Source organism: Platalea leucorodia, assembly GCF_965183815.1.
Source record: "Platalea leucorodia genome assembly, chromosome: 1".
Classification (NCBI taxonomy): Eukaryota; Metazoa; Chordata; class Aves; order Pelecaniformes; family Threskiornithidae; genus Platalea; species Platalea leucorodia.
The window spans coordinates 152542885-152557841 of NC_138823.1; the positions used below are offsets into that span (position 1 = coordinate 152542885).

Below are 14957 nucleotides of genomic sequence, written 5' to 3' on the forward strand. Positions count from 1 at the left end.
TGGATACAATGTATTCCTTTTAAAATGTAAAGCCTTCAAATAGTTTTATCCCATTATTTTTCTCAATAACAAGCAGGCTTACCCTCAATTCTCTAATCATGAATAGCCCAGTTGCTACAACATCTACTTATCTATTTAAACACTTTGCATACTGACTGTGGCTTGATGCTTTGGTGAAGAAGGAGAGGACTCATTTTCAGGAAAACTGGCCTTAGAAGCAGTTGATGATTCCTGTAAAATTCAAATAGGCAACACAAGTTATTATCTTTCTTACAGTTCTTTTAATTTTTTTCACCCTAAAGACATTTTCTCTCCATTTATACACACACATTACAAAAAATGTACTTTTTTAAGCATTCATGATATTCTCAGATAGTTATATTATAAACCTGCTTACTAAGCAGTGTTCTTACAAGATCTACAGAAATTCAAACTGGGTTAATTAGGACACATCCATTTTAGAAAAATATTAATACATATTGTATCAGCTTAAAGTAAAACTTTCATCCTGATTAAGGGGCAGATTTTTTGTATGACATTGCTGTCAAATTATGAAGCACATTTATAATACTAACTTATTACAGAGCACCATGTAATAAATAACAAGATTTTAAAGAATAGATTATGTCTCTGTGTGGTTAGTAAATATAAGATAGTAAATGTAAGATTAGTACGATAGTAAATGTAAGATTAGTATGATAAACTGTTATACATGTAGAAAAGCATATACCAGGTCTATCAATTTTTGTGAGTCAAGATCATTAATTTCCTTATAATCAAGCATTGAAAATTTCTAGAGATTCAGGTTTTTGTTTTAAACTAGACGTTAACCATGGATCAGAAGAAGAAAGTACTAAATCTCTGAAAACTAGAAAAATTGCCCATCTGGAACAAAAAAAGGCACACGCGTTTCCTCTGAAGTAATGATTGCTTTGCACAAATACACTGCTTGAAAATCTGGTGAAGAATTTCAAACAGAAGAAAAACATCACTTGTTCTCTGTTACTGTTAACACACTCCCCCCCGCCTTTTTTTAATTCCCTTGACAGCTCTCCCAAATTCCCTTTGCTTTTCCAGCATCACATAATGCTCTGCACACTCGTGCTTTAAAATCCACTTGTAAATCGACCTACAGAAGTGGTCCACTACTTCTTTTAGTAGCCTAATAACAGAGAACATTAGCATTCCTAAGAACAGCCTAAATGTTTCATGTTTTCAGATGTCCTGGGCGGGGGAAAAAAAAAATGTTCAAATTCAGGAAATCAGCATTGTCCCTCCCAGGAAGGTATTTTTTCCTCTGCTTACCAAATGTTTTAGTTGATGGCTATATACAGATACATGCCACAGTCAATAAACAGTTAACAAGTACATTTGGTATCATCAAATTCTCACCAGCCATGGTGACCCATACTTTCACTGACACATTTCAAGCACTTTGACTGGCCTATTTCCATAGAATTGAGTTGTGTTGTTTTTTCCAAGAAAAACAAATAAGAAAAAGAAAATAGCTTACCCAGGAGTCAGCTAAAAAGCCAACTTGGGGTGATATGCCTATCCAGCTAAATATCAGTTGTTTTTCTTTCTATTTCATTCTGAATTTCAGATAGCTTTCATACACTAAGCAGTTCTGGAACAAGACATCTAGTATTTGCGATCATGAACTATTCCCTTTTCACATACTAATTTAAAGTATTTAAAGCAGTATATGTAACAGTGTCCTGCCAGTGGTAATAAAACAGGTGCATCAATGCACTAAACAAAATTTGTCTTTCCACAAAACACTAGTTTATTGCTCCACTACACATTTTTAATTCTCTCAAAGCATTAACATTGTGCTTTATATGAACTATACAGTCTCCTCAACACCAACAAATGCATGCTCCCTGCATGTTTTGAAGCTGTTTAAAAAAAAAAAAAAAAAAAAACCAACCACAAAAACTAAACCTTTAACCTACTGACTTACACTTTACAAATGTGGCTCATATAGACAGTTTCTTTCTGTTATTACACTAGACATATGTACATGTGCATGTCTGCTTCACTAGGCTTAAGGTCTTGGTATCTGAACACTGCATCTTGAAGAAAAGTAAACAGCTTCCCTTATTCAATGTTTTACAAGAGCTTCTTCCTTCAGTGCAGTACTACATAAAGGTCGTTCCAAAACAGAAGTAAATCTTATGCCAAAAAATAAGTCTTCTTTTAAAAGTGAGGTCAAGACTTTAAGCTATCTCCAACAGAATTGCTCATACCTGTGAAGTGTAAACTGCACATGAGGCTGGGAGTGTCCACTCAGCTTTGATTTACCAGGACTCGGTCTAGGCTGCCTCTCGCGCAGTGCCACAACACACTTGGTACCGAAGGATGCATAAGGAGGAGTCGGGAGGGGAAAGGAGCAGAAGAGGGACCTCAGAATCGCTCGTGCTAAACTAATGCGTACGGGTGCAAAGTCTCCAGCCAAGCAAGGTCCACTGCCTCCTCAGCACCACGTATGATATATTCTAAACTGACAGCTCAAAAGCTTAAGATCAAATCCAATAAATCCTATTCTGAGGAACTACGTCAACTCATGACAATCCACTCTCCTATACTCCATTTCAACAAGGAAGGCCATTAAAATGTACCAGAAACAACAGGTGAGGCAAGTAACAGTCTGGGCAGCAGATCCATTTTCACTACAACTACTGTGTTTTGTCCATTTAAGTTTGTCTTTGACATCTGCGATTACCCAGGCCCACTTATAGGCTTTTCCCCGTGCTCCCAAATCTACATTCATTTCATTTTTCCCTGTATCTTCAGAAAAAGGAGCTTACAATACTGTTTCTGGTATCTCATTCCGAGTAGCCCGTGCTAAGATTTCAGCATTACAAAGTATTTCAGTTTTTGTGAATCTTGGGGTGGACTGCTGCGAAGCGACAGAAACCAGCCGGTCACCACCCTACAACAGCCGTTTCAGTTCCTCCCCACCCAGCTCACATCAGCTCTCCTCACCTACGGGCAGAACGTCCCAGCACAAGCAGAAACAACTGGAACAAAAATCAAACCAAAGAAAGAGACAGGCAGAGGGAGAGCAAGGAAGAGGCTCTGTCTCCGTGTTGGCCTGAACAGCATCTGTTACTGTACAGCCGAAAGCAGACTATCAAGAACGTGCCCTAGGAACGGGCAGAAAACAGCTCGTTGTTACTGACCCGCAGCTCTTCTCAGACTAAACTCCCAACTCAGCCCTGGAGGGGATCAACACCAAACGTTTCAGCACCTTCAGTACTGTCCTCTGTCCTCCAATAACAACATTACAACCCTGCTGTAACCACACAACTTTTCCTCTTTACTTGAGATATTACAGTAGAGATCAACGGAAGAGTCATTAAAGGGATAAATCCACTACATAATACTACTACTTCTATCTTTAAAGCACTACTTCTGTCCTTAAAGCATAATTTTTACTTCAGCAAGTGCAGCTTTTATTTCAATTCTACAAATATTTCAATTATTCATCTGCAATCTTTCCAGTGTACTCCTACTTGGTGTTTCCTACAATTAGAACATTCAGGTGTGAAATATCACTATACCTTACAGGAGAACCTCACTCACATCCATAATTCTTGAATTCAAACCCTAATTATACTCCATAGCCTAAACGGAATTGGGAAATTCCCAATTATAAGTAAAAAGGCTGTACAGGCCAAACCCTGAACTAATACTATTAAAATACTTGAAAGATAACAAGAAAAGAGCCACTACTCACAAAGTAACAGTAGTAAAGTTATGAAAGAGCCCTTGGTTTCACTGAATGTTATATACAATGATACGACAGAACAGAAGAAAAATGAGATTTCAGAACTTCATGCATACTCATTTCTGTTAGATTAAATATTTCACATATCAGAAATGGTATTCCAGCATGCTGTTTAACTTGCTCCTACCTTATCGTTGGTGTCCAACACAATTGTGCTGTGCCTCCATTTTGTTAAAACTATTGGTTCTTGTAGCCTCCTGTCCAGACTCCTACTCTTTATTATATCTCTCTGCTGCTGTGGTGAAGCATTATACTAAAGAAGAGAAAAATCAAACTATAAGTAGAATATAATTCATGCAAAGAAGACCTGGACATACCATTCATACACCTTAACAGTGCAAACTTTCAGATTCCCGATGTCACCCAAGGGTGTGAAAATAGCCTTGGTTCTATTTTGCATTTAGTCTTCAGAACTGCCCTTCTTGCCGCAGTCCTCTCTGAGGCAGTAACTAAGACTGGCCTGTCAGGACAACGCTTTCCCTTGGCAAATCGATGCTTGATTTCCTGTGCAACAGATTACTGCTGGTTTTGCAACCCACCAGCATATTGAGAACCACCAAGGAGTCAGAATATATACAAGATTTAAACATTCACTCTTCATATTGCACTGACAGTACTATACCACCTGTCCAGCTCTTGTGTAAGAAAGGAAAACCCTGTTATCCTGCAGTAAGGCATTTAGATGGCGAGTTATGATTGCTTGGATACAATCCTCTTTGACCCAGAGGTTTGGGATGCCTAGGAGATGAGACATGGGGATGAGGACTTGCTTTTTCAGAATAATCACATCAAATTACTTATAAAAGGATTTGCTGGTGTGGAATGTACATAAGCACAGAAAATAAGTATTTAGCAGGAAATAATATTAAGACTCAGCAGAGCTGTAATAGCCAAGGAGAGAATGGATTTCTCATAACACAGGTTTTCTAATAAAACTCAAGAGCATCCAAAGATGCGCAGGCTGAGAAAACGTGAAGGCCATGAGAAGGACCCAGCATTTAATTAGATCTCAGCATTGCAGCATACTTATTAGTGGCATTGCCATTGTAAATCATTACCAACACCACTGAGGTAGCATTATAAAGAATTATAAAAATATTTCAAATAAAGTTTAATACTGAAAAGATAAACAAGAGAAGACAACATCAATGTATGGTTCGGTTTTGTTTGTTTGGTTGGTTTTTTAAGTCATTAAAAATCTCATTCTTTCTATTCAGCATCAGAAGAGTAAAATCTGCGCATAGTAAGAAACATAAGGCAGCATTTGCAGAGTCATGTAAAGGGCTAGAATCCACTAGGTAAGAAGTAACATAGGAAAGTGCACTCTTTATTTAACAAGGCTAAAGCAATAATCTTTGCAAGCCCACTGAATTGTACAGATTTGCTACTGACTCCTACTAGAAGCTCAGAGCCACAGGTCTTCAAAGACAGAATAACCTATACCTACACATACCAACAAAGCATGGCAAGGTTTAGCCTAAATAACATAAATGCTAAATTTAAGCTAAATTGCATAACACAGTTACATTTATTGCTCAAATAAAGAATCAGCATTATTACTGCCACGGCAGACACTATGCTTGTGTTAGCTTTGTATCTTACTATGAATAGAGTTCATGCTCCAATAAGTCAGTAGATGCTTAAAAGGTAAATGATAGCTTCAGTGTTTCATTAAATTATTTCAGTATGCACAACAGTAGTAAAATACTCCCAAGTAAATGGATCTTGCAGTACTGAGAATAAAATTTGGTAGTTCACGCACAGACAGAAATGAATTGGTTGTCACTGTAGAGATTCACTTCTGAGATTGCACTGACTTTGTATTGGGTTTGGCACATTTACACTCACATGACAACCACTTCCTTACAATGGTGAGATTAAACAACCCTCAGTTTGTTCCCGTGTTAAATCAAAGCTGAACCATCATTCATGCTGCAAGGCATCTCATACCAGCTTACTTGTTTTGGAAGTATCCACTCAGCAGATGCTCCTACAACTCAACCTGTGTCAGCAAGCCAAGCAATATGCACCAAAATTGCCTGCATTACAACTAAAATCTAAACAATTTTAAATGAAACTATGTCTAAATCACAGAAGGTTGCCACAAACCGTGTTCCTTGCAGCAGTTCTAAAGCATTTAAGTGAGCAATTCAAATACATTTCTTGCTATTAAACAGAACCACTTATTTCAGAAATACATACACACACTTCAGTGACACTCGTGAATATTATTTATGGAAATCCTCCACGCACTTTCCATTTGAGTAACTTGAAGAATTTAAGTTTAAACAGTCAAAGACTAATTTTAAAGTAATTTTCCTTGAATTAAACCTATATTAAAGAGTCAGGATACAGGCACAAGGAGTCAGCTTTGCTAACAGACAATCCCATCTTGAAGAAGAAAGGACCTGTAAAGTAATATGAAATTCTAGTTTTACAAAACATTTAACAAGAAAGCAAAGCAACAGTATGTGGATCTCATTAACAAAGCACTACTAACAACTCAGAACTCCGAGCCATGTATCTTAGCAGCTTAAATAATTTGCATTGGTGATACAAATAGTGTTAGTAAACTAACAAGTCTTTAAAGGGAACATTTGACATTTTTGCCCCTTTTTCTCACAACAGAGGTGTCAAGTAAACATTTTTCGCTCAAGCATTTATGGGGTTGGTGAGGTGTTTGTTTTATTCATTACAAATAGTAGAACACACTGCTCAGGGATAAAAAAAAGAAAGCTTGCATATTTCTGGGCTCAAGACAAGCCTCTACTTTTAAAATAAATGGATTGATCTGTGATGCCCGAAGAGAATCACAGTGAGATCCAGATACTGTTTCAGACTCTGCATTATCCAGCTGAACTAGCCATCCTCTGGATTGGGCAGAGTCCACCGGCTAGCGAGAAGTAGCCAGAGCTTTCAGTGACCAGGTCAGATGCCTGCACCCCTGCTACTCTTCGGTCTGCTCCACCAGCACCACCTCCCCCCCCCCAGTCCTCCTAGTTCAAAAAGCCTTGCACAACAGTTTCAGGTCAGATTAACTTACTGACACTCTGAAGGAATCCTACCTGCAGAGCTGTTGTCTCTCCTACAGGTATTTGCAATGATATTTCCCACTGTTTATCAGCTATGATAAGCAACTAGGTTGGGCTCTCCTTCCCTCACACAAAATCATATTTTTACATAACTAAGCAAGCTTTTTATGCCTAAACCTTGGTGTAATCTTGAAGACAGAGATCAGGCAAGAACCATACAGTCCAGTAAAACCCACCCATTCCAGACTACATATTGCCTGGTGGGACGATCTCTGCGACACCACGTGCCTTAACATTGCACCCAAAGGAGATGCAATTCTTAATTCTAAAGCTTTTGATAACATAGCACAGAACTCCAAACGTGCACACTACTGCTCCTTCAAAGTCCTCCACAAACTCAAACTTGTCCCATTACATTAAACCCTCCGGCACATCACCTCAGTTTGCTCCCCATTTCATTAGGAGCATCTCCTATTGGGAAGGGAGGACACGAGCAAGTTGTTCATCCTCTGACTGCATGGACCAAGTAACACAGGCTTCTTGTTGTAACAGCCCTTGGCGTAGGGTAAGGATGCCAGTGGTGTAAATTTAAGTCACACGGGGTTATTTTCATTGCTGAATGCGCTCAGTGGCTTCACCAGCTACTTAAAAGCCTCCTTTGCCTTGGTATAAAAATTTCTAACCCTCTCAACTGGCCAAGTGATTTATATTTAATTTTAACCTGATATATGGCATGGCTCAAGGCTCTGTCCTAGCCTAATTGTGACCGAAATAAATATAACACCTCTGAGTTATTTGTAGCAGTTGTCCCCATTCTTACAGGGATGACACAGATCTGTCAGCTTTAAGAAACAGAAAAAAAGAGTCTTCTTCGTTTGCATTAACAACATCCTCAGCCAGATGAAAGGAACTGGGTGAGTTAAGGGAGAAAAGAGTGAAACTTGGTAAAGACCAGAAGTTAAGCATTTTACTCTACCTTCTTGCAGTCAGAGATTAAAACAGCACTTAAAAATATTCTGAACTCCTAGTACCTTTATATACTCATATTATTTGCAGTTGTTCCAACAGACTGTCTGAAATCGAAGATTTAGAAAAAAAAAAAACAAAGCAAAGCAAAAAAAACAAACGTTGCCTCAGAACAAAACCACTTTCCAGTGCTACTGCTGCCATTAGCTTTGAATACACTTTTTGGTGCTGTGATTGACTTGACGCTTGTTACAGGTTTTGCTTTTGTGATCAACTAAATCAATGACGCACTCAACCTACATAAATTAAGGAAAAGGAAGAATTTTTGTCTTTAAGGATTTCATCCCTAACACCTCCCTTTCTTTCTTTCGAGAAAGACGACTCCTCATTCTCTGCCGTAGGACACCTGGGTGGCAGCAGTTGGAGGCATCGGCCGCACTGAAGGAACAGAACCTATGGAGAGCGAGGAGACCACTGGGACAAGCAGCTGGATCTCAAATGTGGAAGTGACTGAAAGACACCTCGGTATAACCCACTTCGTTCACTCTGCTGCCCTGGACATCCACTGCTTCACCTTCTAACCGTCAGGATCACTAAGACTGCTGATCTTTGAAGAAGAGCTCCAAGAGCTCCAAGTATTATAATTTTTGATAGAGCACACTCTGTTTGACAGCATTCAGGTCTCCAGTAGGAAAATCATTCACCTGAGTATCAGAATTGAGGCCCCTGAGCTCCAACTCGCTGCTGACCGTGCACAGAGCGCATTGACAGACTGCTGGTCTCATACTACAGCCAAAAATGAAGCTCCTCTACCTAGCGACTCCTCTCTGGATAGAGCGAGGGGACCCAATGCTGCAGGATCTTCTGAGAAGAGAAAGTGTAATTGCAGTATCAGTCTGTAAACACGAACACCAAAACTATGAGTTTACTCCAGACGCTTATAGTATAAGCATTTTCTTTCTAAGTCTACTCTTGGATGAGAGAGCTTGGTCAGAGGATGGCCAGCCCTCGTGCTGTTACGCCAGATACCAGCCTAGGAACACATTTTGAAAATTTGAGATACCGTTAATTGGTATCCCTAATTTTTATTAGGTTTACCTCTCTTCCTCCCCTTTGAGCTACTTATTTAATATTTATTACATAGTTTTCTTCGCCCTTCTATCATTTTGATAGATTACCTTTTTTAAACTTTGGACGTTAGAGTTCTCATTCCTGAGATCAGTTGAACTTTTGTCCCCCCTTAATACAGATTTCTCATTTGCTTGAATTATAAAACTTACATTAGAAAACCACTAGGTTTCTAGAGTAGATTTGTAGCCCTTCTCAACATGATTTAGATATTACTCATTCACTACATAGGAAATAAATATATTTTATCTAGCGAACTATGCAGAAAAGAACTTTTATTTGCTGGTTTACTTTTTTTTTTGTAATCGGCAAGAACCAACAACTGAATGCAGCAGAACGCATAGGACAAAATGCAAAGTCTTTTGCAAGATGTAGTACAAATTATAGTTGAAGATTATTATCCATTTTAAAAAATAATTCTGTATGTTCCTCTATTCCACTGCAAAAAGCTGGGTCACACTCATCATGAGTCTTAATAGACTTTTCAGCAGTTGTCAAAGCTACTCCATCCAAGACGTCACTTTTAGCCAGAGGCATTCAGCTATTCCTAGATGTTATTTAAATATACATGACCAGAGGGCTTTTTAGGAGACTGTCTGAAGTAATTTGTTTTGCACTTGCCGCACCCCCCCCAACATACACTGTCACAGTTTTTAACACTTCCAGTATTCTTGTATGTGCGTTATTCCCAAGCATGTTCACATTTACAGTTAATGCTGTAACAGTGAAGATTTTTAATATTATTGTATTAGCTCAGCTAATGTGCTATTTCCAGAAACCTCGGAATGATTTTGAGTTCTAATGAAGTTCAGATTATCAAGAACCATCTAACAAAAGGATTCTCTTCTTTTTTTCTTGTTTAACAGCATTACACAACCATGCTATTCCATCGCTTTATCTCACAACAAAATTTTGGAAGGCAATATTTGAACTAAATACACTGGGGAAAAAACTGACCAAGAGTAGGGTTTTTTTCCTAGTAACTTAATTTTCATTTAAGCAAGAGTTACAATGCTGAAGTCTTTCTACAGTTTTCTGTCACCACTCATTAGAGTTTTCAATATAGATTATTTTTCTTCCAAGCAGTTCTGCGGTCTATGTTGTTTTCCCAGTTCACTTGTTCCTAAACACTTTTGGAACCAGCTTCAGTAAGATTTTTGAGAGACTAATAATTTTCAATTATGCTTCAATTACTCAAAAGTCTAACGTCTCTGCTATATGTTCTTCAGATCTATAGTTAAATAAACTAGCTAAACATTTTGCTGAAATATTTAATCCATTACATAGCATTTAAAGTTAAAAGCTAAGGATTTCTAGAGATACAGAGGCTCTCGGACCATGAATCCGAGAGTCAATTGCTCATTGACTTCTGTTAACCTTATATTTGCGGCCACCCAGGATTTACTAGTTTCAAGAAGGAATTAAAGAGTACATGCTGCCCAAACGGCTCATGAGAAGTAATTTTCAAGGAAAATTTGTAACAGCAATATGTGATGATTTTCATATAAGCAAGAACTAAAGTATATCAGATCACAAACACCAAAACAGAGGCTACATTTCATTCTGTAGGTGGCTATTGATACAACGGAGCTCAGATGTTTGTTTAGAACCACTAGAATATCATGTACTAACACACAAACACTAGACCCCATCCCTTTATGCTAATATGCCTTAGGTAACAGTTTTGGATTATCTGTGACTTATTGTAGTTGGATTAAAGCCAACTTAATTTGCTATTTAGTTCAAATCCAAACACAGCCTATTTTAGTGGAAAACAACTTCTTCACAGTCAAAACTTTCTGCATTGCAGAAGTCATAGAATGAAGTACCCAAGGCATTATTCCCCAAAATTAACTTCAATTATATATACTGAACTAACAATTGCTTCTGGTAAAACCTGGTCTAGCAGATTTTCAGACTTCTAATTTATCTAATAGCTGATCAATAGATAAGTAGCTTTTAAAACCAATAGCTATAGATTATATTGTTTGGTTTATGTATGTTACAAAATTTATCTAACACATCAGACCAACATCGGAGAACTCACAAAGCTAACTCAACTCTTCAGTGACTCAAATACAAATTATTTTCCTGATGTAACAAAACAGTCTAGTATACAGCTTCATCCATAAATTTCAATGTAAATATTTTCTCACAAATATTATGAAAGCACTGTCTATTAAGGTTGCTCCTTTCGAAGTGGAAGTGACTTAGGACACCGATTTTTGGACTGATGAAATAATAATTGAGAAACATGCTCCTTCATATACTTATGCACGCAATTCTGTGTGAAACTTTTTTTTTTTATGGTCCTCTTACTATGTAGGATTGAACAAATATCCTAATAGCAGGGAAGACATATACAATTATATCATTATTACAAATGTCCTACAGTCTCTTAAAATGAAAATGAGAATTAAATAGTATTAGGTACATCCTCAGACTACAAAGTGTCCCTAGCTCTGTCACTTTCCTATAAATTCCTGTTTTCATTACAAAATTAATAAATACCAGAACACACTTCTAGTGAAACTGTGTCATCCTCAAAGATATGACAAAACACTACTGAAACTTTTGTTTTTCAACACCTGTCTCCATAAGACAGGTGTTGAAAAACACCTAAATCACCTAAATGTAGAAGTTCATGACATAAAAATAATGCATTTTGGAGGGTACTAAAAATAGACTACAGTTTCTCAGGAACATTTTGTAGTAAAAAAAAATTATTTTCTTTTTTCCTATAGAAGTTTTCTTTATCACAGCAAAATCACAGATCTTATTCCGCAGCCTTGCATGAAAAGCTCAGTTCAGCAAGGATACAAGATCTTCTCTGACATTTGAATAGTTACATACATCCATTTTTCATGTCCTTGAGTGTATTTTTTTCTCTTCACAATCAGAAATTGCACAAAAATGCAAGAAATAATAACCAAGTGCAATATACAAGTCCTCTTGTTGTGAATAACTCCCATTAAAGGCCCCATAGAACACTTATCGAGGAGGAGGGGAAAGCCTCAAGTTCTCAAAGTTTCGTTTTTAGGTCACTCACCTTAGGTAACTCCCATTCTGATCGGGAACCATCAGCACTGTAGTAGTATGGTCTACCTTGTTCATCTGCGTGTTTTATCCACTGTAGAAAGAAACGTGATGGTAAGAAATGTAATCAGAGTGACAGTCGTAACACAGTAAATATCTTATACTTGGGATTTAAAGTTAATTATTAATAAAGTGCCATCCACTTCAGCAGTGTCTAGTGCACAACCTCCATTAAGTAACCTAGGTTAATTAGCAATGAGAGCAACATGGTCTTCAGCTTCCTGAATTGGGTTCACTAATATTTTTTCCTTCTGTAACTCCTCAGAAAATAGTCCTGCAATAACACACAAGAGATTGTGACAAACAGATATTTTTGAAGATGGCATATTTTACTCCTATCAACATTACAGTGTCAGTTTAAGGAAGCACAATCTTTGCATCAGATCTGTGTAAGGATTTTATACATAAAATTACAGAATTACAAGAAGCTCAACCAGCAACTGCTGATAATTTAAGAGATAACCGCACATGTTGAACAACTCCATTTTTAAAACATCAACAGAAACATAAGATGCAGTTCCTAAATAAACCATGAAGAAGATCATATAATTTCTGTAACCTCTATAAGCAACTCCCACAATCAAAGGGGCAAAACTATGATAACTGTGACTAGGTATGCAGAAAGGAAAGACTTGTAATGAGCAAAAGTCTACAAGAAGATTGCACAAAAATATGCACAGAAACACTCACAGCAAGACTCTTGAGTCAAGCAGGTTTCACAAGACTACCTTCCAATAAACTGTTTGTGATAGGAAACACTGTTTTCTATCAATCCCAGTGCAATTAAAAAAAAAAGTTCACATATTTGCCAAAACATAGGTAAGTGCTCTACAGATGTTTAAGCAGAAATAGATTAAGCGGTATAAAATTCCAAAACTGACATAAAACTCAATTATTTAAAAACTTCTTTCAAAAAAACCTTGCATACATCAACAGGAGAAGAGGTGGTGCTATAATGCAGTAAACAAACTACTGTTTCAATGAACACTTTTTGAAGTTAAAAAAAAAAAAAAAAAACCAACCAAAATGCAACTTTAGTAAACAATTAGAAAAATGGACTGCTTTACAAATATAAACAAATACTGTCATTTATCCTACATGGGAGAAATTTTTATGATGTGCCCAGAATCACAGAAATTAGCAATTAGATAATTAGAATAGAACATAAATCTACTGATACGGCTGTAATTTAATTAAGAATTTTGTCTACATCTGAAAGCAGTACTGAAAATCTCCAGTAAAGGAAAGGATGAAACTGATAAAGCAGCATTATTTTCAGTTCGAAACCATCCTAACTGGAAGGCCTATGAGACAAGAACAACTCCTAAAAGACAGTAATTGGCATGAAGTTCATTCCTGAAGTGTAACCAAGAGGATCAGGGAGGGTGGGAATTAAAAAAATTATACATGATATGTTCATTTAATATAATCTGACACCCAACTGGAAATAAGAAAACTTCTTCTGAATAGTGAAGAACATACATAAGAAAAAAAAAAGTCAGTTCAGTTGCTAAAGTTTTGTGCATATTTAAAAAATAAAAGGAGATACTGCTGAGGTATGCTTTTCACTTCTAGAAATGAAATCTGCATTTCTAACAGTGAATTAGTGGAAATGACTTAGAACACGGGATGAGAAGAAGGAAAAAGTACCTTTTCATTAGTATAGTCATTGGTATATAAGGTTTGACCATGTTCATCCAACTCTTCTGACCAACCCTTTGGAGGAGAACCATACTGACTATCTGACTGGCTGTAACAAGAACTGTGGTCGTTTTCTTCTGATGAAAGATGCTACAAGTAGTCAGAAACATACAAGGCAGTTTTGAGAATGAAAGCACTTTAAAATCTGAAAGATCAAAGATTATTTGACTGGAAAGAGAACAGTAATAAATTGCAGGGAGTTCACATTTTTATCTTACATCAGGAATAAGAGATGCATTTTTACAGTACAGAAATATTTGATAATGGCTAGGCAATTTAAAATATTTTCAGAACAGCTGGTTTGTATTGATATATTTTTCTTAATTCTACTATACCAGATTTCAGCAACTTAAATTTAAACACTGATTTTTTTGACGATCTAAATTTTATTCCCACAGATTTACATTACTGAATAACGAAGAGAGTTAGCTTTAGTAATCTGCATCGCCCCAAAAAACTTGGGAGACCTGCTACCTTGGTTTTCTGGCAGTATCCCAGCTTTCTTAACTAAATCCTTTTCTTCCCCTTCCAAATAGTATCTGGAAAGACAATAATTGTTAAGGACAACTTGAATCTCCAGTTGCACCTTGGCAGGTCCCAGAACTTTACAGTACTTGTGCAATGCATCCTAAAATATTAGGAATTTCCACTCTCCTCCTTCCAGCTCTGATGCGCGTGACAATGAGTAATGCAAATGCAAGGCTTTCTACCAGGCACAGCTAGCTGAGGTATAAGATTATTTTCTGAAGGTAGAAGTGAATTATAATGTAAAGAACAAGTTTGAGGTGTAAAGTAGAAAAAAAAAGACTTTGCACACACGTCAAGCAGTTTCTGTTCCTTCATACACGTTGTTCATCTCCTTGCTAACATATTGTAGTTATTATTCAAAGCATCCATTCCATGCATAAAAAAAAAAAACCTCCCTGCATTCATCTCCCACAACAATATCTCTATACCATAGTCTCCTGAGGAATTCAGTGCAGATTTCCTTTCACACTATCTTGGATCCTCGGCTAGTAGGAGGCCTAACACTTAAAAGGGAACACATCCTGCTCTTCAGAATAATAGTTAAATACTGACTAAGGTTCAATAACACAAGTATAAGGGTGTCCTGGTTTCAGCTGGGAGAGAGTTAATTTTCTTCCTAGTAGCTGGTATAGTGCTGTGTTTGGGATTTAGCATGAGAATAATGTTGATAACACACTGATGTTTTAGTTGTTGCTAAGCAGTGTCTATACTAA

General features: G+C 37.1%; 1 protein-coding gene across 7 annotated transcripts in view; it reads right to left on the bottom strand.

Annotated features, from left to right (window-relative positions):
• Positions 1 to 14957, bottom strand: part of ARHGAP12 (Rho GTPase activating protein 12) — a 79366-nt gene that overhangs the window by 23653 nt on the left and 40756 nt on the right. For 5 of the 7 annotated variants that reach the window (XM_082305413.1, XM_082305412.1, XM_082305410.1 and 2 more), the window contains 3 exons: positions 11969 to 12049; positions 3921 to 4046; positions 157 to 231 (listed from right to left, as the gene is read on the bottom strand). In XM_082305413.1, the coding sequence (XP_082161539.1) occupies positions 157 to 231; positions 3921 to 4046; positions 11969 to 12049 (282 nt within the window). Of the gene's footprint in view, positions 1 to 156; positions 232 to 3920; positions 4047 to 11968; positions 12050 to 13665; positions 13807 to 14957 lie in introns of all 7 variants that reach the window. The other 2 variants (XM_082305414.1, XM_082305411.1) reach the window with 2 other exon arrangements.